Source organism: Eupeodes corollae, chromosome 3, assembly GCF_945859685.1.
Source record: "Eupeodes corollae chromosome 3, idEupCoro1.1, whole genome shotgun sequence".
Taxonomy (NCBI): domain Eukaryota; kingdom Metazoa; phylum Arthropoda; class Insecta; order Diptera; family Syrphidae; genus Eupeodes; species Eupeodes corollae.
The window spans coordinates 113,079,073-113,104,870 of record NC_079149.1 but is presented as its reverse complement, the minus strand read 5'-3'; the positions used below and the strand labels follow the sequence as shown (position 1 = coordinate 113,104,870).

The 25,798-nt window shown below is 28.9% G+C and overlaps 1 protein-coding gene across 11 annotated transcripts in view; it reads left to right on the top strand.

Moving 5' to 3' along the window:
- LOC129952345 (dual 3',5'-cyclic-AMP and -GMP phosphodiesterase 11-like) overlaps window positions 1-25,798 on the top strand; it is a 170,565-nt gene that overhangs the window by 33,848 nt on the left and 110,919 nt on the right. Inside the window, exons 1-2 of one of the 11 annotated variants that reach the window (XM_056064888.1) lie at window positions 15,566-15,795; window positions 17,233-17,797. In XM_056064888.1, coding sequence (XP_055920863.1) covers window positions 17,476-17,797 — 322 coding nt within the window. In that variant the 5' untranslated portion in view covers window positions 15,566-15,795; window positions 17,233-17,475. Of the gene's footprint in view, window positions 1-4,989; window positions 5,065-15,565; window positions 17,798-25,798 lie in introns of those variants that run through there. The other 10 variants (XM_056064886.1, XM_056064887.1, XM_056064884.1 and 7 more) reach the window with 10 other exon arrangements.

The window sequence follows — 25,798 nt, the reverse complement described above, 5'->3', positions numbered from 1 at the left end:
GGGGAAAAATTTAAAATGCTCTTTATTAAAGTTAAATCCAATCAAAAAGATTTTATTAATGTTGTACCTAATGTTCTTTGCAAAATAATATTAGGCTTATAATTGACTATGAACGAATTTGCACATTTTATAGATGCTCATTTTAAATTATATTGCTGTAAACTAATAGCCAAACTAATTGAAAGGGTGCCCTATAGTAAGGAGAGATGTAATCTTCTCCACCCTGGACAAACATATTTGTTTCATCCTCCAAATTGGATAAATTCCTCTCCAAAATATAATCCTTTAAAATGTTTCCATCAATTTAGCTAAAATAACCCTTATTGATTTTGAAATAATTGAAAAATACATAGCTATAAGCTTGTTTGAATTATAAAGCAATTCATCTACATGAACGATATGAAAACTACTCCAATCAATTTATTAATTAATTTTTGCATGTTATTCAGCTAGATTGAACATTATCATATACTTTCTATTAAACAGCCAACGACGACGTTGTCGACTTCATATTTATAAATATTTGTGTCTGATATAAAAAACAACGAAATAATTTGATAGCTATGATAAAATCTACGAACACACACATTCAAATACAAATAGAAATTAATGATAGTATTTATGAAATTTTAATTGTCATAACTCAGCAGCATGCAAAAAGCCAATCAGCAATTTTAATTAATTTTATGTTCGATATGTGTTTTGAATATTGTTCAGTCGTTCGAAACCATATTACAACTTTGTGTTATTCAATATTATAACAAAAAAATATTTAATAAACACATAATAATTATGTTGCAAAATGTATAAATCGACAAATTATTTGTAATAAAATCTTAATTGAAAATAAAACTACCTATTTTAGTATATTTAAAGTACATATTTCAATTATGAATATTTATATTATGAATATTTATTATTTGCAAATACAATTTCTGCTTAATTAAATTTTATGTGAAAAAGAGCGTTTGCACATATTTAAAATTTCATTTAAAAATTAAAATTGTTATAATATGCATAAAGAAATAAATTTAAAATTTCACCACAAAATTTCGGTTTTATTCAATTTAAATGATTTTTAACACAGCCACAAGTGGGAACATCCTTTTCTACTAAAAAAAAATCATCAAAGATTAATAAAATATAGATATAATATAGATTCCAGATTAATGTATTTTTTATTTCTTCAATGAATTGCAACAAAGCACAAATTATCTTTCTCATGAGTGATTATATCTCTTAGTGATTGACCTCACTTATATCAGGACACTGCAAGGATATTCAACTTAGATATACCCACTCTTTCTTTTAACTCCCTTTCCCTCTTCCTATCTATATAACTCTCTGTATTGTTTATATAGTTCTTACGTCAAATAAAAATGTATTTATAGAGTAGAATAGATACAAAATAAAATAATAAATGAACAAAAGACTTCAATATAAAAACGGAATGTATTTTTCCTAGATTAGCTTAGCTAGTGTTAGTCTATCGTATCCTATAAATAATATCCTTTTTTTTGTTGCTTTTGGTTCTTTCTTACTCTTGAATTGATCAACTTGATTGAGTGACGTTTCTTCTAGGAATTTCTTTAGAAAAATAACCTTTTATACTCGTAAACATTTTTATTCAAAGAAGTAGAAAATTAAATACAACAAAATATAGCATGCCGTTATCTTTATCATACATAATGTCCTTTACTGTCCAATATATACATAAAAATAAGAAAGAAAAGATGAAGTATCAAGGTTCAATGGTCTTATTAAAAGATATATGATATAGAAACTTGTAGCTTTGTTGTCCTGTTGAACTCTTGGTCCTGGTCTTCCATCTTCTTATCTATGAGATTGTGTAAAAATAATATGAAACGAAAACAAAATAAATTCCATAATAGACTGCAATCAATCTAAGCATCAAGGCTATACCATAAAAAGATTTAATGGAAGATATACAAGTTATTGTTTATAAATATAGAAAAATAAGGGACAAAATGTTCCAAAACTTTAACAGGACTTTGATTTTTCGCAATTTTTGCAATAAATATTTGAAAATTCTATTAAAATTACTTGTTGGACCTTTGCCGATGATTCAAGTTTCCTAGAATCTATATCAAATGTTTTTAGAGTTGCATTTTCTCCCAATATTTCAAGACCTAGCAAAAATCTCGAGTTCAAATAAATTTTGTAAAGCCGATAAAAGTATCAAAATGTGCTCAAAGTATTTTTAAGTATTTCCGTGAAAGCATTATTATTAATGTTTCCCTGTTTGAAAACTGTTTTCGAAAGTCTTTCCTTCATGTTTTGATGCTAATCCAAACAAATATAAGCTATGTTTTATTATCTTAGAAACTAGATCGGGATCATCTTTTAACACGTAATACAACAATATCGTCAGATCCTGATGTATATCTGGATCTATTTTAAAGATCGGAAAAAAGTACTCAATTTGGCGGGTAAACGGCTTTTCAGTCAGTAGGGAGTATAGACTGTAGTGTATATAAAAAAGACAGTATCTACATGAAAAATAAACAAACGGAAGGAAAAACAGAAATGAACATACAATAATGTTTTCATTTTGATCTGCGTCGTTTTTAACTTCCCGTAGGAAGTTATTGTAATGGGTCCGATTTGTCGAATTGAACATTTGGAAATTTTTCGACGTTTCAAGGTCCATAGAGTCGAAATAATTTTTTTTTAGAAAGATGTCTGTGCGTGCGTGTGTACGTACGTCCGTACGTTCGCAACGTTTTTTCGTCATCCATAGCTCAAGAACCAGAAGAGATATTGACTTCAAATAAATTTTGTTATACATATAATAATGCAAAAAGATACAGAAAGGGCTCTCAAGAAAATTGCGTGGGTATTTTCTTCTACCATAGCAGTATAAAAAAGGTGAACATTTTGGGTAACCCTAAATATCCCACGAACGAATGACGCTAGAGACTTGAATAATATATTGTAACGTGATATCAAACCAGTATATTTTTGGAAGAAAATCCAATTAACGGTATTAAAAATGATTTTATATCTAAAACATTTTTGTTCAACGAAAAATAGAATTTTAAACATCTGGTTAAACTTTGAGAAAATCGAATTGACAGTTTTTTTATAAAAAATAAAAACCTAAAAAAACATTACTCAAAGTTGGTAAAAATTTAATTTCGGCTCAATTCCAACTTATTTTATCTTATAAGAAAAAAAATCTAATTGACAGTTTTGTGTACAAACAACTAAAAACTTAAAACAAATTAACAAAAGTTAGTAAAAATTGATTTTCGACTAAAATCTCTTTTCAAAAATTTGAGATTATGGCTTTCAATTAATCTTTTTTAAACATTCGGAAAAATTTAAAACAAAATCGACAGATTTTTTTACAAAAAATAAAAACTTAAAAAAAATGAACAATGAGATGTTGATGTACTCTTATCTTTATAAATTTTATTTTCAACATTCAGTAAAATTTTGAGAAAAATCTAATTGACAATTTTTTTACAAAAAAATAAAAATCTTAAACAAAAAAATATTGTCTTCAATTGTTCTTCATTTCACAGAAAATATTGTTTTCGATATTCAGTAGTTAAATAAAAAAAAAAAAAAAAACAAAAACAAGTTCTCAAATTTAGTAAAAATTGATGTTCGGTTCTTGATATGTGTCAAATTAATTCCATTTATACAATTTGTAAAAATTTAAAAAATTCTACTAAAATTGGTAAACATTTGTGTTCGACTAAAAATCTTTTTATCAAAACTAGATTTTGAAACTAAACTATTTTTTATATGAAAAATATTGTTGGTAGTTTTAAAATTTAAAAACAATCCTTTCAGTATTAGAAAGCACATTTATAAATACTAATACGAGTGAAGGATCAATAAAGAATATTCCAAAATGGGGACTCTTTTTCCCTTTTGAGAAGTTCCACTGAGTGCCCTACGGAAACGATTTAAGTTTTGCTGAAATAATAGTTTTCTAAAAGTTCTTAAAAAGTATAAGCGAGTGGATACATCTATCTTTTAAAGGTGGCCCTCTATAACCTTTTTCAGGATAACCAAATTTGTTTTAAAACAAAGCATGGCTGTAACGCCGCGCCTTGAGGTTTATATGGTCAACCAGAAAACGTACCCAGAACGTACGATTCGACACAATATCTCTCATAAAACAGTGGAATTAGATTTTTAAGTGAATAACTGATATTAAAAAAAATATATAGTTTAGCTTCTATAATCGGTGTTAAAAGTGGAAGTGGAAAGTACTTCTCATTGAACAAAATATTTTTTCTTAGCAGTATTGAGAAATTCGTGCTTTTAATTGTATGCAGAACTCAAAAGTCTATTGGCATTATTAAAAAAAGTAAGAAAATTTTCGAGATTTCACCAAAAAAAATCCAGGTTTTTAAACAATCATTCTGAATGAAGGTTTTTTTTGTAGTTTTTCCTTCAAATTAAGTTAAGTTTCAATCAAAACCTATTTTAATGTTAATTGTCATTAGTAAGGTAGTTTATATTATAACCACATCTATGTAAATTGTGCAATTCTGCCAGATTTAATAAAATATTTATATTTTGAAAAAAAAAAAAAAAATGAACTGAAAAGAAATTTGGAATGTAATTACGTTAGATTTCACTTAGTAATTTATTATACTATCTTAAATTTGTTGTGAGATCATTCTGTACAAAATAAACTTCCCTGGAATCGTTTAGGAAAATGAGGAAAATACTTTTTTTTCGATACCAATTTAAATCGTTAACGTTATTCATATTTTTTTTGTTGAAAAATAACTCAATAGTGTCAGGTTTCATAAATTTTATGAAATTTACATCGGGATATTTCACAAATCAAAACTACCATTAAAATCAAAGAATCTAGATTCATTGAGGCCTTTATATTAATCAATCCTAAAAACATATTTTCAACTTAAGAAATTTATTTTTACTTATTTTAAATTGAGAAAAACGCTTCAATTTTTAAATTGTATTCTTTTTTATTTGTTTTAGATTCCAAATTTATCAAGCTGGCTTCGTCAAATAGCACAACACCGCCTGTTCTTTGGCGAGCACGTCGCAAAGTTGGTAAGTGTTTGAACTTTAAGCAGCAATACAAAAAATAATGATTTAAAGTTCTCCTGTTCGAGATTGTTTATTCAAAAATACATGTTTCATCAGTTTTAGTATTTGATTCAAGGGATGTCATTTGTTTAAGAGTTTTTATTTAAGATAAAGTTTTACTTTTATTCAAATTAAAAAAAAAATCACACAAACAAAATTCAAACTTTATCTTTTCCTTTCACGTTACAGAGTTAACATTTTACATAAATCACCAAAAAGTATGTTCCTCTTGTCGAATTTATGGTGTATGGGATTGAATTTCCCAATGACAACAAAAATCACTAACAAAATAGAGTGAAAACTTTTATGTTTCGTATCAATAAAGTTTCAATTTGAGTTTTTTTTTAATCAGAATAGTTTGGTGACAAAAAAAACTAGAATGCAAAATATCTAAGTGATGGAAAAGGCTGAGTTTTTGTGATAAACTTTAGAAAGATTCATGTTTGATTTATGTATGCATGTATATCTTTATTCATTGATTTTTGTATTTAAATAAGGAATATACTTGGGGCTGAGAGACCCGTTCTTATAAATAAAATGATTAAGATGAATTTCTCATATAAGTTGCACTTCTGATGGTATCTGTGGCGTATGTCTTTTTTTTTTGATGGCAATTGCAAAATATTATCCGTGGATTTGGGTTCGGGTTGTGTTCTTCATTTGTATAGCTTTAAAATCTTCTACAATTTCCTTTTTAAAACGTGTTCATTAAGTTTTTTCCAAAGCCTTTTTTTAAAGACGGAATTTAACACGCTGTGGCAAATGTTGAATACAAGAACATTTGGGATTTGTGTTTGCACTTATTCCAAAACAATGTCAAAAAGTTAGTTAGTTTTTCAAATGTAAAAGCTTGAAAATGTTTTTATCTCGTTTTCAACATTAAATCAAGCTACTGGCTTTTAGTAAAGCATTGAAAACATGGATCAAATTATAAAAGACTGATCTTCCTAAATATTAAAGTTATAGTTTTTTTTTAAATTCTAGGTCAAAGTTATTTGGAATAGTGAATAGTTAATAATCTGGTCGAACAAGCATTAGCATCATTGCTTACTATGAGCTCACTTGAGTTGATATTAACTTTTTGCGTTCAATATCAAAAATTTAAAATTTTGATTTTTTTGGTCAAAACTTTCGATACCCGCTCTCTAGGTAATGGCACGATGAAATTGCCATCCACTAGTTACACTTCTAAGAATCAGTACAGGTTTACATACCGATAAATACAAAATGTTCAATAAGCCATGCAATTGTTGTATAGATTGTGGGTTGGGGAAAAAATTTCGAAAACTAAAATCCCAAAAAACCAAAATCCCTTAAAGACAAAAAATTCGTAGTAACATAGTCTTATTTACGAATGAATGAAAGTAGGCATAAGAAATTCAATACAAACATAGTAAGTTTTAGTTCTTAATTTTGAACTTTCAGAACGCTGCGTTGGGTTCTCGTGATTTTTGAATTTTGGGATTTTGAATTTTCTGGGTTTTAGAATTTCGTGATTTCGGGTTTTCAGGATTTTTGATTTACAGGATTTCGGGTTTTTAAGATTTGGGATTTTCAGGATTTTGGGTTTTCTCTAATGCTATGAACAGCTGAAAGGTATTTTATTATTTCTCCAATACTGTTTTCTTTCTTAAAAATTACCAAATAAAATGATATGAAAAGCAGAGTTGTGAATTCTTATTTGATTTAAATCATTTGTAAGAAGATTTTCTCTTATTCCTATAAATGTTGTTTTTGCTTCTAAAAAACATTCTCAATTCAAGCGGATTCAAGCCAAAGCATACTTTTTGAACTGATTCTGGAACTGAAAAATTGCTAGAAGATCCCTGTACTATGACGTATTGTATTCTTCAATATATTCTAAAACTTTTTCTAGAAATGCATTCAAAACACTAGCAAGTTGAAACTATGATCTCGGTGTTTCTAAAAATGTACTCTAAGCTTCGAAGAGTTCAAAAAACAAAATAATTATGATATTATATAATAACTGATAACTTAAAATTTGTGCACGTCTTTTGATATTTGTTAATATTTTCACAAAATATGAATTACAACACTTCGTGTAAGATTGAAAAGTTCTTACTCCGTTTTCGAGATATTTGAATCGAAAACCATTTTAATCAGTTTTTGTAAATGTTTGTTTTTAGTACAAAAAGAAGTCTGTCAAAACATCTAGAAATGCCAAAATTTCGATTCGAGAAATCCGACTCACTACAATACCTTCTATTAGAAATAAATAAACACGAGAAAGTAAATATAAGCTCTGTTACTTTTGACATGAAGCCCCAATTCCACTTTTTGAATATTAAAAAGTTTTCAAAAGGTGCAATAACCACCCTAATGTGCTTTGTTAAACATATACAAACTTTTTCTATAAAAATTAATTAGAAAAATATACTTATGTAGAATAAAAGTTAAATATTCATAACTGTGGGCTGTACAAATTAAACTGGAAGCTATAAAGTTAATAAGACTTGTCAAATAAATTCAATACTTTTTATATTGTTTTATTCTTTCCTGATAAAATCATAAAACTCATTTTAAATGGAATTCGATTCGAAAATGTTTTATTTATAAGGATTCATATAAATTATTGACAAAAGGCTTCTTACCAAATCCCCAATCACTTTGAAGATTATAAACTTCTATTATGTGTTTAAATGGACTTTAGTATATGGATTCTATTCAAATATGGGCTTATTCTAATTATGGTATCATGATGTACAAACAAGATTTATAGATTAAACCATAATAAATGTCAAATTTTAATAAAATAATTGTTTTGAAACAAAAGTCTGGTAAGCCTTGAGAAATTCTAAGAAATCAAGACCCAAACTATTGTAATGTGGATTAAATTTTGATACAAAACAATTTTCAAAGACAAATTTCTTTCATTTCTGTTTTCTTTTTTGTCATTTTCTTTCCTTAGATAGAATAATAAAATGGTTAAGTATCTAAATCCCATTTATCTTCTTTTAAATATTTTATAATGAATCATAAATCTCAATTTAAAATTTAATACCACATATTCGAATAAAAAAATTAAGAACAATAAATTCAGGGCCAGTAACTTTTCTTAAGGAATGAACAAACTTTGAGAAAAAAGAAAAACAACAGAAAAAAAAAAATAAATTTTCTTTTTCCTTTCTTCTTTTGTATCTTTTGCAATCCCTACCCTATATGTATGTGTATGGGAAGAGAAAATTATAATTCATTTTCCACGACATCTTGCCACACAAGGAAACTTTGTCGCATGATCCTTAAATAAAATGGATTCATTAATTTTTCATTCTCTTCTATAAAATGATGATGGTAGAATAGCAGCGAGAGGAATCACTTTTCAAATCCTTCATCATTTTAGCATGGCTGATTCTGACTCTGACTCTGGCTTTGGTGCTGGTGCTGGTGTTGGATCTGATACTGGTCCTGGTCCTGGTGTTTTTCGCAGAAATCTCAAAAAGATTAATAGTGTCATTTGAATCCTTTTTTAATCTTATAAAACATCCCAAGAAAGGATTTTCTTCAGAGAAGTTTCCTTTTCTGTTCGTTTATTTTAAATTTAATTCCGTGCATATTGTTTTCGAAATGATATTTGAGAATTTGCTGAATATTATAAATAATGAAAATATTGAGTTTCAAGAGATGAACTAGCGAAGCAAGAGTTTCTTTTATTTATTTTAAGTTGTTTTTTCTTTTGTTCTTGTGAAGTTGATACAATTTTTATTTTTGTACATATTATATTTCCTGAATGTCTGGAGAGGAATGTTTTATAAGATAAACTGAAGATTAAGTATACATCAGTCATATTCAGATAATTAATTTCATTGTGCTTGATAATATTTTGTTGTTGTTGCCATCATCGTCTTCTGTGTGGACAGATTGTTAGGGTGATGACTGTTGTGGGCTGTAGAGAGTATAGAAAAATAATGACTTCAGTTATTTCTGAGGAGGTAATCGTTCAAGTAGACGATTTTCCGGACGATGGATTAAAGTTAAAGGAAAGGAAAATGAACTGCAAGTTGTCTTTGTCGCTGTCGTTGTCGCTGGTCGCCCTTGGATGGAATGATTAATGAAGAATTATTTATTTCTTTTTGTGATGTTGTATATGTTGTTGAGAACTTCATAGATCATAGCTCAGAAAGCTGGATGAATGGAGGTTGAACCTCAGATTTTGATTCATATATAATGAATGAAGTTACTTAATATAATATCGTGACATTTAAATCATAATTCTTGTAACTATACATAGTTTGATCTTACCAAGAGCCTTTAGGTAAAGGGTATAATGAATGGCACGTGGCATAAGACGGGACGAATGAACTTGAATTTTAAATAGATTAATGGCCAACTGGTAATATTACTGCAGTCTTTTTGATGAAGTGGACTCTTTCAATTTCTTAAAAGGATTTTAAAATTGATCAGGATAAAAATGTTTCCTATAGGTTGAGATAAGTTAAAATAGAATTATTTTCGAAAACTGTGAGCATTTATTTGTTAGAAGTTGTGGGAAACACATATTGGAGGGCATTATATTCTATACTTTCGGTAGTGCGTTTTGTATCCTTAAAAACAAAACTTGAAGCTCAAGATCTTTCCACTCTCAATAATTATTGTAAATGTTAGTTGTTGTTTCTGTACACACAGGCAAAAAATAAGATTGACGTAAACTTCTTAGTGACTGAATTTATATCCTTGAAAATTTAACAAGTCTTATATTTATGCAATTGAATCAAATGTAGCATTAGCTTTAGAAAAAAGAGTTAAAAGGTATTGACAAGATCTCGGTGCGCAATGTGTGTGTTGTTTGTGTCTTGTTGAAAATTAGAACTTCACCACATAGTTAGCTTCAAATGTTAAATCATAGCTTGTTAGTCCAATTGATATATTGGCTTTAACAATTGCGCTATTTTCTAGGTCCAATGAAGGTGCCTGCACCAAAAACCACTCCAAACTGTGACACGTTGAGGATGGTCAAGATTATCAAGAATTTGTCTTAGATTTTCTTTTTAGCTTATTTACAAAATGAAAATAGAATTTATCACTGATATAATATTTTTCGATGAAAATCCGTGATGGATTTCAAGGACCTACTAAGATTACCGATTCTTTACACCACTTGTTCCAATATAGCTTAAATTTGTACACGAGTTTTAATTTCATCAGGCAAGAAGGTGTTTCACGTGGGACCCAAAATAATTTCGTTTTGCGAACTGCAACGGCAAAATTTTCAATATTTTAACAATTTAAATGCGTTGGAAGTAGTACCCGTGGCGTGATGGTTAGTCTTGGGTTCAATCCTGCCATCTTAAGTCTTTTTTTTCACGGGTGCTGCCTCTTAGCAACAGCAATTTTCCCAGAGTAATTCTTGTCATGAAAAGTGCTTTCTCAAAACAAAGATGTTCGGATTTGGCTTAAAACTGTAAGTCCCTTCTATCCCTGACACCAATAATCAGGTATAATTGAGAGTTCCAATGGACGCCACCCAATTTGTATGTTATGAATGCGTTGTTGAAGCGTCTATCGTTGGATTCAAAAAAGTTATGAACTTAGTTTTTACGTGTCAAATGTCAAAATCTTATAGTTTCAAACAAAAGGTCTTGCATTAAAGGCAGCTATATTTTTAAATTGAATAAAACAAGTTGTATATATATCAATAAGGTTTTATCTCCATAACATTATATTTAAATTTAAGAATCCTTTAAATTGCAGCCGTGGTTCCCCGCATTCGAAAGCTCCAGTTTTCAATAACTTTCAGTTATCAGCGACTTTAGAAAACCATAGGAAAAATCTAGAAGGGTCAAATCATACGATCTTGGTGGCGAATTTACGTCACCTGGACGCGAGATGAAACCGCTCGAATTTCGTGATCATCGACCTGTTGAGTTTATGATTTCCTGGCCAGTATCATTTTTGAAGAAGTACTGGTCGATGAATCTTTCAACCCAAAATCCACACCGAACATAAAATTTATTTGGATGCATTAACACCTCGTGAATCTTGCGTGGATTGGTATCGTGAAAAATCCGAAAATTTATTCACTTACAAATTCATCTTAAAAAGGGCCTCATCGCTAAAGATGATCTTTCGACGAAAATAAGAATCAACTTCCGGCTTTTCTAAAATCAAAAAATATCACTCATGACGCTACGCATGGTCTAGTCGTTTGGCTTCAGCTCTTAGGTCAGTTGATTTTATATGAGTTTGATTTGTCTTTAGTGACTGAATAAAGGAAGATATTTTGACAGAAAGTAAACGAAACAATATGGCCAACACGAGTTGTCAAACTCGGCCCGTTCCTTTTGGAAAACCCTTTTTAAATATCTTAAGAAACGCCAGAATCGCAAAGAAGGGAAAGATCGTTGAACAATTTTAAAAAAACACTGTGGCGTATGAGTACTTTTTTTTCTTTATTAATTTTTATACAAAATATACACACCTAAAGCTTGTAAGATTCTCCAAATAACAAAACATGTTTTTATATAGAACCAATGCTTGTTTCTAAATTTGTTTTGTTTCGGAAAATCTTTTTTCTAATATGACTTAAGAATTCCAAGTTCTGTTGTAATTTTCATAGTACATTTTTGGTGGTTCATGTTCATGGACTTGCCCAAATTGCTGATATTTTCACATTCTATTTCGAATGTGCATGATCTTATAGATCTATTAAAAGAAACGTTAAAAAGAAAATTCTAACTTCCGTTAGTCATTCTTAAAACTATGCGGTATTATATTTAAAAATGTAAACAATCTCATTTTAAGTGCTGCCAAATAAAATAAAATTTCCATAAAACAATCTAAAAAGCTTTTTGGTTAGTCTCTCACTAAAATGATAAAATGAGAGAAAAAAGCTTTCCTTCTTATGATTTTTATTTGGAATGCATTCTCTTTCATCCATAAATACCGTATAGTGAACAGCTGGTTTTATTTTTTGTTTGTATCTTGCACTCATTCAAAAAGACTTTATATTTGTAGATACTTTCGTATCCATATACAAATTCTATGTATTTGAACCTTTTATTTGTTTTAAATATGGTGTTGTGTTGAATTCGCCGCAAATGTGAGCGTATTAAATTCAAACTAATACTTACTTACACCAAAACGTTAACAGCCGGTGGAAGTTGGAAGTTATATTTTATTGAAATGCAACAAAACGGTTTCGTGTTTTATTTTATTTTATTTTGTAAGTAAGTAAGTAAGTACACTGTGTATGAATGTGTGTGATAGGTATGTTTGTAGATGGGTAATGTGGACTGATGGAGTTTCAATTGAGAAATGTATAGATAACGAGATATAAAGAATCAAAATCAAAAGCAAGTAAATGTAGCATTGCCAAGGTGGAAAAAAATGGTATTAGAACAAGAAAAAAAAAACTAAGAAAACTTATTAATGCATTTCGGAAGGACTGATTTTTATAAAAACCAATGAAACCAATTAAAGGGAAGACATGAACAGGTTTTCTAAAATAACAATTTTTTTATGAATGGTTTTTTAATATTTACAAAAGATAACTACCTAAAATGGCATCGTTTTAATTGGGAATGCTTTTGTATGTTCCATATTCTCCTAAGGTATATGAATAACATATGGTAGTATGTAAATTCTGTACTAATATTGTAATGCTTGGAACTAAACCACGTTAAAAACCTATCATTTTTACTAAGGCTATCTTCATCCATTTCTGAAATATTTCATAATAGTCTTTTCAGAGGATATTTTTTAAACCAAATGGTATTAATGCTTTTTTTCGTATTTTTAAGTGGTTTTTGAAACTACTGACACAAATATGAAAGGGAATAATTTTTTCCTAAGTTTTATTATATTAGTGGGAGATTGACAAAAGTTATTTGTTAAAACTACTAAATGATACTTGTGATAGTTACAAATTTGTTGCAAACAAAATGTGGTAGACAATTTCTAATATGACTGCCTTAAACACTTTTCGCTTTTTGAAATAAATTTAACAAAGAATCCAGTTTGGTCAATGATAATACAGTTCATAATTTTCTTTCGATCTGTAAAAAAATCTCGTTGGAATTTTTTTGACTGAATGGAATTAACAACAGCAATTTGGTTTAGTTAGTTTTTTTTTTTATATTGTCAAAAAATATTGTGTTCAAATTCTGCGTAATTTCGGTTCAATCTCAGTATTTCAAATATTTATCGTTGCCCTGTGAATAAAATAAATGAAATGTCAGTTTTAAGGCGGTTTAGCATTATTTTATTTATTACGTTTGGAGTTAAGATTTTAAAATAAGGTCACCAAATCATTCTTAATAAAAAGAAAACATTCAAAAAATAAAAAGAAACAAAAAAGGGTAGCCCATTCCCGAGGGCTAAGGGGCAAGGGAGTGGAGTCCTGTAAACTTGAATTGAATATAATATAAGAAAGTTGTATTTTATATCTATATGCATAACACACTTTTTTTATATTATTAGACTTATGGTTTCATAAAAGAATTAAAAAGCATATAGTTTAATGTTATATCCAAGAATTTAACTGTATTATGAAGATAAAAGTATTTAAAATATATATTTGGGCAAGTATCCACTCCTGGTGACTCAAATAACTTCCAACCAAGATGTCCAACTTTTGACCACTTTTTGCAGTTATTAGGGTCGTATGTCAGCAATAACCAAAAAGGTGTCAATCATCTCGAGCTTATCAGCGTAGACAAGCTACTTAGCCTAACGCCACAAAAAATAGTTCAGCGGTGTTAAATCGAACGATTTTGGAGGCTCCGATACAGGCCCGCGACACTCGTTTCCTCCAATGAATTGATTGTTTCATTGGCTGTATATGTGGTTTTAAGCGCGCCGTCTTGTTAACACTTAGTAGCAAATTTGCTCAATTTGCAAACATTTTTCAGGAATTTGTCTGTTTATTATGAAACGGCAAACCCAACTGAGCATAACGAAAGTGACAGCTGTCAAAAATATACCAGGCTCAAAATCACCAAGGTTGCAAATTTCAAAATTGGTTTTATGAAAAAAAAAAAATTGCAAGCTAAAATAATGACTGTTTTAAGATTTTTATATTCTTAAATGCGATCTGACTTTATCAATAGGAACATATTTGAGGTTTCTTTGTTATTTCGAGTCGTAAAAAGAATTTCATCAATAATGAAATGTAATAAGTACGTTCACGAAATGACGGACTATTGATGTACACTCTACGAATAATGAAATGAAAGGTACTTAACATTTAGATATAATTTATTTGACGAAAAATACTCTGACAGCCGGCTTTGTTATTGTTCTCTTCCTCGACTGACGTTTGACAACGAATGGATTGATTAACTTAAAGTTATTTTTTTATCGATTATCGATATGTTCACTGAAATAACTTTTGCGGTATTGGACAAACTTTTATTGCATTTTTATAGTTAAAAATAAATAATCTTTTTGTATCCTCTCTAAAACTACATTTTGTATAAAAACTGCGGTGTATTGTGTAATGACCGAGGTTAAATACCTTACATTTTTCAATTATATTTTGGACTTGTTGTTGAAGATTGTAAATTAGGACGCGTTCCCGAAATGATTTTCTAAGCGTGTATATTGATTTCATTTAAAATTCAATCAATAAATTATGTTGTTTGATGGACACACAAAACTGGTTGGTTTTAGTATTTTATTGATTTTTATTTTGTCAGTTAAGCCAAGATTTAAGGCATTAAATTGCTAGAAAGCCAATTCTGCACCTTGGTGATTTTGAGCCACCCACACCCAGGAAACTATTGTCGGGTTGAAAAAAAAAACACCCATGCTATGCTTTAAAATAAAGAACAACGATTTTTAAAGAATCACATCATTATTTTTGTCCAGTATAAGCGATTTTGAAAAAAAATATAAACAGTTTTTCAAATTCCATTTTCTCCAACTTTATTATTAAGTTTCTTGTTTCATCAAAATCAATGAAGCCGTTTTCATAAATGTTCTTATTTTATTTTAATTTGGTAACGTGTTTGAAAACAGAGAAGAGCGAAATACTCTCAAACTTGTTTGCCTTTCTAGTAGCTCCATTCCAAATACAACAAAGAGCATGAGCAATATGTGGAAATGTGGATCCATGCTTTGTGTGCCTGTGCCGCTGCCATGGTGGAAGAAGACGATGACAGCAGCAGCGGCAGCGGTGGCGGCGATGAAATTGTCTGTTGAACTTTTGTATATTGTATCTGTGCAACTACACCACGAGAGTATATGCATGCACATTGTACTATATAGCTTCTGGCTGAGGGCGAGATATAAACAAAAACGAATAATAAATTTTGTTGTTTGTTTCTTTTGTTTTGTTTTCTTATATTCTCTCTACTCTACAGTTCTTACACTCTACCATGCCAATAACCCACACAATCAAACCCACGATAATATAAACACAAATACCATCATATCCCCCCCGACTACGTAGCGCATGTAAAGTACCCCACAAACTAAAATCCAATTCAAGTTTTTGAAATTTTAGATGAATTTGCTTTTGCCTCAGTATCTGAGCGATTTTCGACAAGTGACGGTCGACTTACGGCGTGATACACAACAAATTATTATTATTATTTTTTTTAAAGATTGATTTTCGAAAAAAAATACCTACAAAGCGAAATAGATTAAACAAACAGTGATTTAGTTTTATGTATTTTTTCCTCATACAAAAATAAAATCTGAAAGAAGAGAGTGTGCAATAAAATAGTCGAATAAAAAGTACGACTTTGATTAATGAAATGTTTCATATTCATAAGTTTGCTTCTGTGATTTGTGATGCATAGCTTAGATAGTTCTTTTCTAGCTTAGCTGTAACTCTTCTGATTTCTTATTGAATTAGGTAAAAATTTAATAATTTTGAACGGTAAAAAGTATCTTTTTTTTTGTTTTATTTTCTTCTTTTATCTGATGTTTGCCTAGTCTATTCTTTCTATACGAGAAGACTTGCATGCAGATATTGCGGCGAATTAAACTAACCAAAAAAAAAAAGAAATATCGCAGCTAAAAGATAAAAGCAAAAAGCAACAAGTAGCAAACAAGACCGTCCCTTCTCTTGTATCTTGTTGTGTGTTACTTAGGCTATGGCTAGGTTAGGCTAAGGCTATATGGATTTGGCCAAAATTGTTTTATGTCGGTTTCGGTTTCGGTTTGCATTTATAGATATGTACATAAATGTCGGCATTTTGAAGTGAAGTGTAGTTCGGAAAAAAACACGCCTTCGTTCCCATAAAAGAGAAAAAAATCCCTGTAAAATTTATCACGGTTTCGCTGTAAAATTATGGTTACTCATTTTTATCACGTTTTTTCCCCATCTTTTCCACTTTTATAATTAAAGCTATTATTATTATTACAGTTTATGACATTATAATGTGCTCTTAAGATTACACAGTTTTTTAAACAAATTAATAACTCACTTATAACTAAATTCCCCTTTTTCAAAAAAAAAGTTTTCAAAAACGAAAACGAAAGAAACAACGACGACGCAGCAAAATTATATAAGTAATATGAGTGTGCGCCCTATTTTCTTTTATTAATGTAAAAAAGTAATGAGTAAAATAACACAAAACAAAACAACAACAAAAAAATCTATTAAAGTGAATGAAAGAAAATGAAAAAAGAAAACAAAATAATTAAAGAAAATTAAATCAAAAGTAAAACAAAGAAAGTAAAATAAAGTAAAGTAGAGTAAATTAAAAAAAATAAAACAATTAAGGGGCCAAATTAGGCACTTACGCCGCGTGCAGATAAAAAGTTAATATTTAAAAAATAACCACAAAAGTGTGTGGGTTTTGAAATATTGTCTGTGTGTTTGTGCGATTGAGTGTAAGTTCGCGGCGATTTCATTAAAGATTTATGGAAAATTTCCTGGGACGGGTTTTTTTTTGGTCTTTAAGTCCGATCTTAATGTTTTATTTTGAATTAATGTTTTGTTTATATTTTTCATATGAAATTAATTTAGTGGAAATAAATAATTTAATTTAAAAATGGAAATTATTGCATCTATTAAATAATTAAATCAAATCAAAGCTATCTGTTTGTCGTTTTTATCTTCGCTGCGAAATGAAATTTAATACAAATAAAAAAAAGAAAATAATTTAAAAAAATATCTTCCCTCAGTTTTGAGTGTAAATTACTTAAATCAGTTTTATTTTTCAGTTCGCTGTTTATTCTTCTCTCTTAACTGTTGGTAGTTTGTTCAATAAACGAGTGTACCGAATATACATATCGACTACCGTTTGTTTTTGTTTTTAATTCTTTTTGGAGCAATCTTCGTCCAAAAAAAAAATACGAAAAAATTAATATATTCTCAGATTTGTGTTAGTGTTAAGATTTATTTTTATTATTGTTTTTTTTTGAGAGTTTGTGTGTGTGTTATAATGCGCGATCATCTTGTTACGGATGAATCTACACAGCAAAAGCAAAATCGGAAAAACAAATATTATAACAACAACAACAACAACGTCAAATCATCATCAACAATATCATCAACATCATCAACATCCTCAATTGCAACAACAACAACAGCAACTTCAATTTCAATACGAAATAAATACAACTCACTTAATACAACAGGAACAAGAAACATTGGCAACTATACAACATCAACAACAACATCAACAACAACAACAACCACACACTGTCATCAACCGAATACAATCCGATATTGGAAATTGTATCCGTGTGTGGAGATTAAAACATAAAAAAGACAAAAGGAAAAAAGGTGAATAGATAAAACAAAAACAAAATCTAAAAAAAAAATAGTTTAAAAAAAAAAAAGAATTTTAGTTAAAAAGAAGAGAGAAATGTTCCAATGTAGAATGTTATATACGTTTATTTATCAACTATTAGATACATTTTATCTTCAAGAACTTAGAAGTTGGAATTTATTGTTGTACCTAGCAAGACTATAAGTGTCTTTGATGACAAGATTTTGTGGTTTCAAGTTAACCTAGTCTAACCTAGTAGCTAGCCTATATTTTTCTTCGATAACGGTATATAAGTGCATACCCTATAGTTTATATAGTTTCTGATGTTAGGGCTGAGCTGTTATAATTCTCGGTCTCGTATCGGTCTTAACTTGTGAAACCAACGACATGTTTTTTCTTAGTCTCAAATCTCATTATTTTAAACTTTTGCAAGCATACGTTAGCAAAATAGTTTTGGGACAAACCTTTCAAAAACTAGATCGGTCTTAATTTAGAGATCTATCACGTTAGGGGGATCTCCGTATAAAAAAATTGCTTTATCTTATTCGAATGAGGTAAAACTTGTAAAATATTAAGACTGTAAATTTGTTGTCTCAGCAATCGGAATGGCTGAAACTTCAGTTGACACCTTAAAAAAAAGACGTCAGAAATTTGCTTATCGCATTGGTTCAATTTATTGGTGATCAGTGTTTTTAGAACAGAATTCGTGAAGTTTTTGGAAACAATAAAAGTTCGCTTTTAAAGATTATAATACAAGGCCCTTACAAAAATTATAAGTTAAAAAAGGACTGCATTATATTCCGGAATATGGCAGAAAAAAGATCTTGATAAAACAATTCGGGAAAAAAAGGATGCTTCTAAATTCTCCGTTTGTGCTAAAAAAAGGATTTACAGAGTAGTACTTAATTTTATTTCATATTCATTTCTCAGTAAATCTTGGTACTAGATCAACTTTATGAACTTTCAAACGTTTTCTGAATTTTCCCGCAGCGTGAAGCAATGTTTTTAAATTACTTCAATCACTGGTTTTATTTGAAGATTAACAATTTGTTTTAATGAAATGAAACAAACGTCTTGAAATTTATCTCATTGCAAATGTACAGGAAGGGATTGAACCCAAGACCTCTTGCATGACAGTCCAACGCACTAACCATCATGCCAAGGGTACTACGGTTCTTATGATTAATTTAAATTCTTACTTGAGAAATCCCTTTTCATTACAAAAATTACTCTTAGAGAATTTGTCAATTACAAAAATATAAGTTGCACAGGCAACACTAACCATCATGCCACGGGTATTACCAACTTATAAACCTAGAATGATGATTTTATACAATTTTTTGGTAAATCTAGCTTTCAAAAGGCAATTGGTAAAGGCTTCGGAATCAATATCGGTCTTAAGGATCATATTCGAAGGTCCGAACAAAATTGTATGAAAAAAGAGGACTGAATTATGTTTCCGAATACGATTAAGAAAAATATGTCGATAAATCAGTTAGGCGAAAAAGTATGTATTTCCATCTGCTTTTGTATTGAGTTAAAAAAAAATTATTACAAAATGAGCAAAACAATTAAGAGTTTTGATTTCCTAGCACTCAGAGACTTTTCAGTGAGACTTATTTTTATGTAGTAACAATTTTCTGGTAATCACGGTACTAGCTCAAATGTATGAACTATCAGACGTTTTCTGACTTTCACCTATGCTTGAAGCAGTAGAACCATCAATTTTTGAGAAAAACTTACACAAAAATATTGTTTCATTTGAGAAGATAAGTTTTAAATTAATGATTCCTTGAGACTGACTTTTTGCATACAAAAAATTGTGATTTGATCATTCTCAGAGGTTAGTCTCATGGGATCGCGCAAATAGCTGTTTCCATACTACCCTTTATCTAGGTACTTCCATTTCTCGAGAGTATTGCCGGTCTGTCGACAGCTTTTTTCGGGTTTCATAATTTACAAGATTCTTTTTTAAAAACGCCAAGAAAAGAAAAAAAATAAATGTTATTCGTAAGAGTAAATATTCTCATAATTATGAAGCACAACGTCGTCGTTAAAAAAGCGTGGTCTGGTTTCACATAAGCCCTTTCTCTTACTCCAATTAATCAAGAAATGTTTGATAGTCTCGGGCAGTGTCTTACGAATTCCTAAGTTGATATTAGCCTTATTGACTTAAATCGTTTCATGTTTCAGGTATAACATTGGAACATCGGTCCTTCATGGGTCTTCGCGATAAAACCAAAAGGGCAAATTGTCTTCTCGACAATAACGTACAGGACTTCTAGATATAGCTACGTACATATAGATGAACATTTTCCTCGTCAGAAAAGTCCATTTTCGCCTCTTAAAGAGCCAAATTCCAATGCGACTCGTCGTGTTCCTTAAAATGTTGAGCCATTCTTTTTTTTTTTTGGTTTTATGTTTCAACCAAATGTGTTATTGAGAATTTTTTGTTTAAATCGCTCGAGTCCATATTTAAAGGTCTAAAAATTCAAGGATTTCTCCGGAAATGCTGATATTTTAGATCAAACAATGTATAAATGATAATATTATTTATTTCCAATATTTTAAGATATAAACTATTCTTGCATTCTATTGAATGTCAATAGAGTTAAAATCCTCTGAAATTCAGAATATTTGTTCTGAAATATCAATTTATGTTGTGATTTCAGAAAAGAGACTTATTTGAGAAGAATAAAAGTCCCGTTGGATTAAGCTTCATTGGCCATACATCATTTAAAGATTATGACATTGATTTTCGATGATATATATTTTTTATTTATTCTATTATATGGCTGTCATCTGTCACATTAGAAATGTCATCATATCAAGAAAATTGACGTTTAATAATGTATTACATAATAATGTTGTTGACTCTTAAAAAAGTGCTTATGTGCACAAAGACACTATCTTTTGAACTTTTCACTTTTTTGCTCCTCTACTTTTTAACACCCATCTGAACAATTTTTTTTATTAGTGTAGTCTTAATTTTAAGAGTATGTTTTATTTACACAGATTTTGGTACAGTTTACTCATAATTCCTACCTTACTGGGTGATTTGTGGTCCTTTTTTTAAAATTTGATTGACGTATACATAATTGATATTTCGTTGAAAATATAATTATAATTAATTAATTTTCATAATCTCGATTGAACTTTGTTTGATGTTTGGAATTTTATTTGCAATTCTTAGAAAAAGTACTTTGATAGAAATTATTTTCAACAAGATGAATTAATAAAATTAAAACAGATTTTGAAACTCTATACCATGCAGAAGGTGCAATCTTTGTTTTAGAATATTTAATAACAGTATCAATAACTTGATTAGTGATTGATTTTTTGTTGTTTGTTGTTTCAAAATGAAAATAAAAATTAAAATAAAACTAAAGAACAGGATTTCATTTTTTGTTTCATGATTTTTCCATTCTATGTTTTGTTTTTAATATACGAGAACTGAATACAAACATTTTATGAAATTTAGATATAAAATGACAACTTTCATCGTAAAATTCACAAATTTAGCACGGTTTTTATTGAATATGATATAAAATTTCGAAATAAATAATTTTTGGTTGAGATTTATGAATGCATCCGTACTTATTTTTTACCAAAGCTACTTAAGCTTGTTTCTTTAAACATGTTGGTATTTATTGTTCAAGCTTTAACTGTCAAATCACTTGCCACATTAGGTAAAAGATTTCAACTTTAATCAATTGATAGATCTGAAAATACTTATACGGTGTTTATCACCTTTTAGCTAAAAAAGTTTAAATTTAAAAGTTATGCTAAATTGAAGATGATTTTATTCTAAAAACAAACACTTAAAATTGAAACCATTCGAAAGGTTACATAATCTTAACAATCTCCAAAGCAATACCAAAATTTAACATATTGATTTGTGAGAGTCAGATATTTCGATTTATCGACATTTATTTTAAAGAGTTTTTGAAAAAGAATTATCAAAAGTGGTCTTGAAAAAACCAGGGGTTTGTAATAAAAAATATCTACAGTTACTATATTATTACAATTCTCTACTTTTTGTTTGGTTGCTCTCGAAAAACACACTAAAGTCGATTGTAACTTTACAGACTTTAGCAAAGCATTTGGCAAATTAAGTCATGAAATTTTTTTTAATAAATAAAGTTAAATTGAATTTAATGACTATTTTATTACTTGGATTAAGTCATGTCTAAAAGAAATACATTATAGCTTCATTGTTTAGGAGTAACCTTTCATATCAATTTGAAGTCAATTCTGGTGTACCTCAAGGTAATCACGGTGGTCCAATGCTGCTTATTTTTATTTTTTCTAAATCGCTAAGATATGCAGATGATGTTAAAATATTTCGAATTATTAAATCTATCCAGGATTGTAAAAGCTACAAGAAGAAAAAAATTGAGGGAATGGTGCAATAAAAATCATTTGCATTCAAATATTGACAAATGAAAGACAATGTGCTTTATAGGAAAATGTCATATAAGAAATTATATAATAGGTTGAATTCTCCACGTTTAAATAAGGAATCCTATTTGTCTGACCTTTGCGTTGTACTGTACTCAAAATCAACTTTTACTGATAGATTTTGGAGCCCCTTGGCTGCCATTTTGTTTTGGTGACTTCTGTCAAATCTTTTTTTTGTTATTCAGTTGTTTATGCCATATCATCATGACAAGTTACAGAATTGAACGGTAGACGTGGTGACCCTTCTTCGACTCTTCTACACTTGGTTGCCAAATTTGAGAAGACTGGTTCAGTGAACAGTCAGCCAAAACCAGTACGTTCAAGGAACGCGATATCGGTCGAGAACATGGCCGCGGTTGATGGCTGTGTTAACAAGCAAAATTGCCGTATATGGGTTTTCTCTTAATTGATAGCCATCATTACATATCATCAAGATTTAATTTGAAGAAAATAAGTATTGCATTTGAAATTTAGTCAAAAAAGGTTGATGAAATCTAATAGAGGGTCGATTATCCAATAAATTGGTTTTAAATTTCTTAGAGAATTTTGTTTCATAAATTTGTAATCTTCGAAATATTAAAGTTTTAAGAAGTTGAAGGTCAGGATGCAGGATTTTACAATTTTATTGTCTACTGAACTTGTTAATTTATAACAAAACAATCTATTTCTTGTCCAACAATTTGTCTTCGAGCAAGTGCATCTTTCCAAATAAATTAAATTGAAATAAAAAGTAAATTTGATATTGAGCTTACATCTATCTAATACGAAACAGTAGAAGCATCTTAGTTGGATATACTCATACTCGTATAAATAATACAAAATTGCATTTTATATACTTGTTTGTCCTTCGAGGAATGACAAGTTTCTCTGGGCAATGGCATTATTCTTCTTAACATCTCCATTTATCAGAACAACAAACTACATTTTAAGTTATCGATTTACAAACAATCTCTTAGATACATTTTGTATACTAAAATACCAGAGAAAACCAACATCACCATTTTATTGTTATTTTATCCATCCTGAAATCGAACATCGAATCGTTAGGGAATGCTCAATTCGTATACAAGTTCTATAAATTATATTTTTTCTTGTTTTCTTTTGATTTTATACAAAACCAAAAACATCAATTTTCAAATAAAATAAATACAAAACAACAGTAAATGACAAATGATAAATGCAATTCATCATAAATGCGCATTTTAAAAGTAAAAAAATAAATAAATCCAAAATGACCCACTTTAAAAATAATCATAAAATACTAAATGGTAATTTAAAATCTATATTCAAACTTTACCTATACCCGTAAGCCTCCTAACACACTCCATTAAAAAAAAATATCATAACAAAAATGTAGAACTCACAAAATTTTTCATTTTTAGGTCAAGTCTATATCTGATGGTGTTTAATATAAAATTGAACTAAATGAGATAATGACCGATTCCATAATAGCCCAAGGGCAATAAAAATATACACAAATATGCTTTTTTGATTCTCAAGGTCGTTTGATATTTGTAAACAAAACATTTCTTTTTCTTTCCATAAAATTTTACCTATAGACTATTGTAGACCCACTCTAAGAAAAAGCTAATACATATATTTGAATCTAAAGCACATTTTGTATCTTTTTGTCACGAATGACGGTTTGACTATGACAGATCGACGACAATGGAGAATTCAAATAATTAAATTTGTTCATTGATTTCGAGGAAATTTTATTTTTTCCTTGCTAATGTTTACTTTGAGCACCGCAGTAATTAATCATTAATGTCTTTTTAGTTCTATTTTTCTGGATATGACTAAAGGCAATATTTTTGTTTTATTTCATCTTTGTATACACACAATGTTTTTATGCATGTTTCATACAAATTTCGGAATGGAAAATTTTACGAAGCTTTGTACCTTGTATGATTTTTGTGAAAATTAAAAGAATATAATGACTATTAATAATAAAATTAGATTATTTTAAAATTACATACATATAATATGGATACATTTGTTTGATGATTATTATAGTTGTTATTTTTTTTTTCAAAAAGTCAAAACAAGATATTATGTTTCACCTGACTTTGACAAATTTCATAAATATTATTTGACAGGAAAATAAAATTGTGTGCTTTTGTTTTTTCATAATTGATCTACAATTATATACTTAAAAGTGTATATTTACGGAAATGTTATGAGAACTCACTTCAAAAAAGCACTGTTTAAAAACAACATTTATATCTTTTTTTTTAAAGATTTTTACCAAAATTTTGTTTTTAAGAACTTATTGTAAACAAAAAACATAAATGACAACGGAGAAGAACAAAAATAGGTAATTGCGTTTCTTATTAGTTGTTTGTTTTACTGACGGTATTTTCAATCTTCGATTTATTTTGTTGAATTTTGAATGTTAAAACAAGGCTTTAGAATTCATAGTATCAGAATAGAAAATTGTTCCAATTGGTTATATCCGTTTCATGCAATTTTCATGACCAATCCCCACATTTGCAGCTGTATGTCTTCGATAACTTCACAAATTCTATATTTAAGGTCTTGAATCGATTGTGGATAAATTACATTATAAAGATAAAAAATTGTAATCATCTCAAAAGGCCGGAAAACTTTTAATGCAATATTCTTATTGCTTCGTTGATTCAAAACACTCATTTTCATTTTTTTTCTATTTCCATTCCCAACTTCTTCAACTTCTTCTTTTTCGGGGGTTGAGAAAACATACAGTGGATGAAACTTTAGAGTTGAAAATTGCAAGTTGAAAATTACATTACATTAAAATACAATTTTTATAAAAGTTCCTCAATACTTGTTGAGGAGCCATATAAAACGTGTCTTTTAAATTGGTAAGAAAGTATAAGTTCCAAGTCCAACAAAAAACTAAAAACCTTTTAAGATGATATGTAATTTTTAAAATCAGAACAGACACAATTTGGAATCATTCATGAATGGTTTGTACGTTTTTACTGACTTCAAATTGGAAGTTTTGTAATTAGTTCTATTCCTAAAATTGTATAAAATTGGAAAATAGAGAATTTTTAAGTTTTTCAAAGTTTAAAGGTAACTAGAATGTCAGCACTTTCCATTGGAAGTTTTGTAATCAGTTCAATTTCTAAAATTGTATCAATTTGGAAAATAGAGAATTTTGAGGTTTTTCTATGTTTAAAGGACTCTATTATGTAAGCACGTTTTAAGAGAGATTTCTATAAGTGCGTGTCTTAACGTCCTTTTATTTGTCAGACATATTTAAAGAACCACCGACTTCACATGTATTTGCCTTACAGATTCTAACATCACGATATGCAGAAAAGTTTTTTTTTTAAATAATCTAGTAGATAGTTTTTTTTACTATAGTAATTAAAAAAGTTTGCATGACTCTAAATATCTCACGAACTAACAAAGATAACGACTCTAATAAAATTTTATATTATACTTTGTAGTTTGTAACATCATAAGTCATACCAAAATTCAACTTTTTTCAATCAAAAACCCTAAAAATATCATTTTACCTGTAGAATAATTATATGAAACTTAGCATAACGCTTCTGACATCTGAT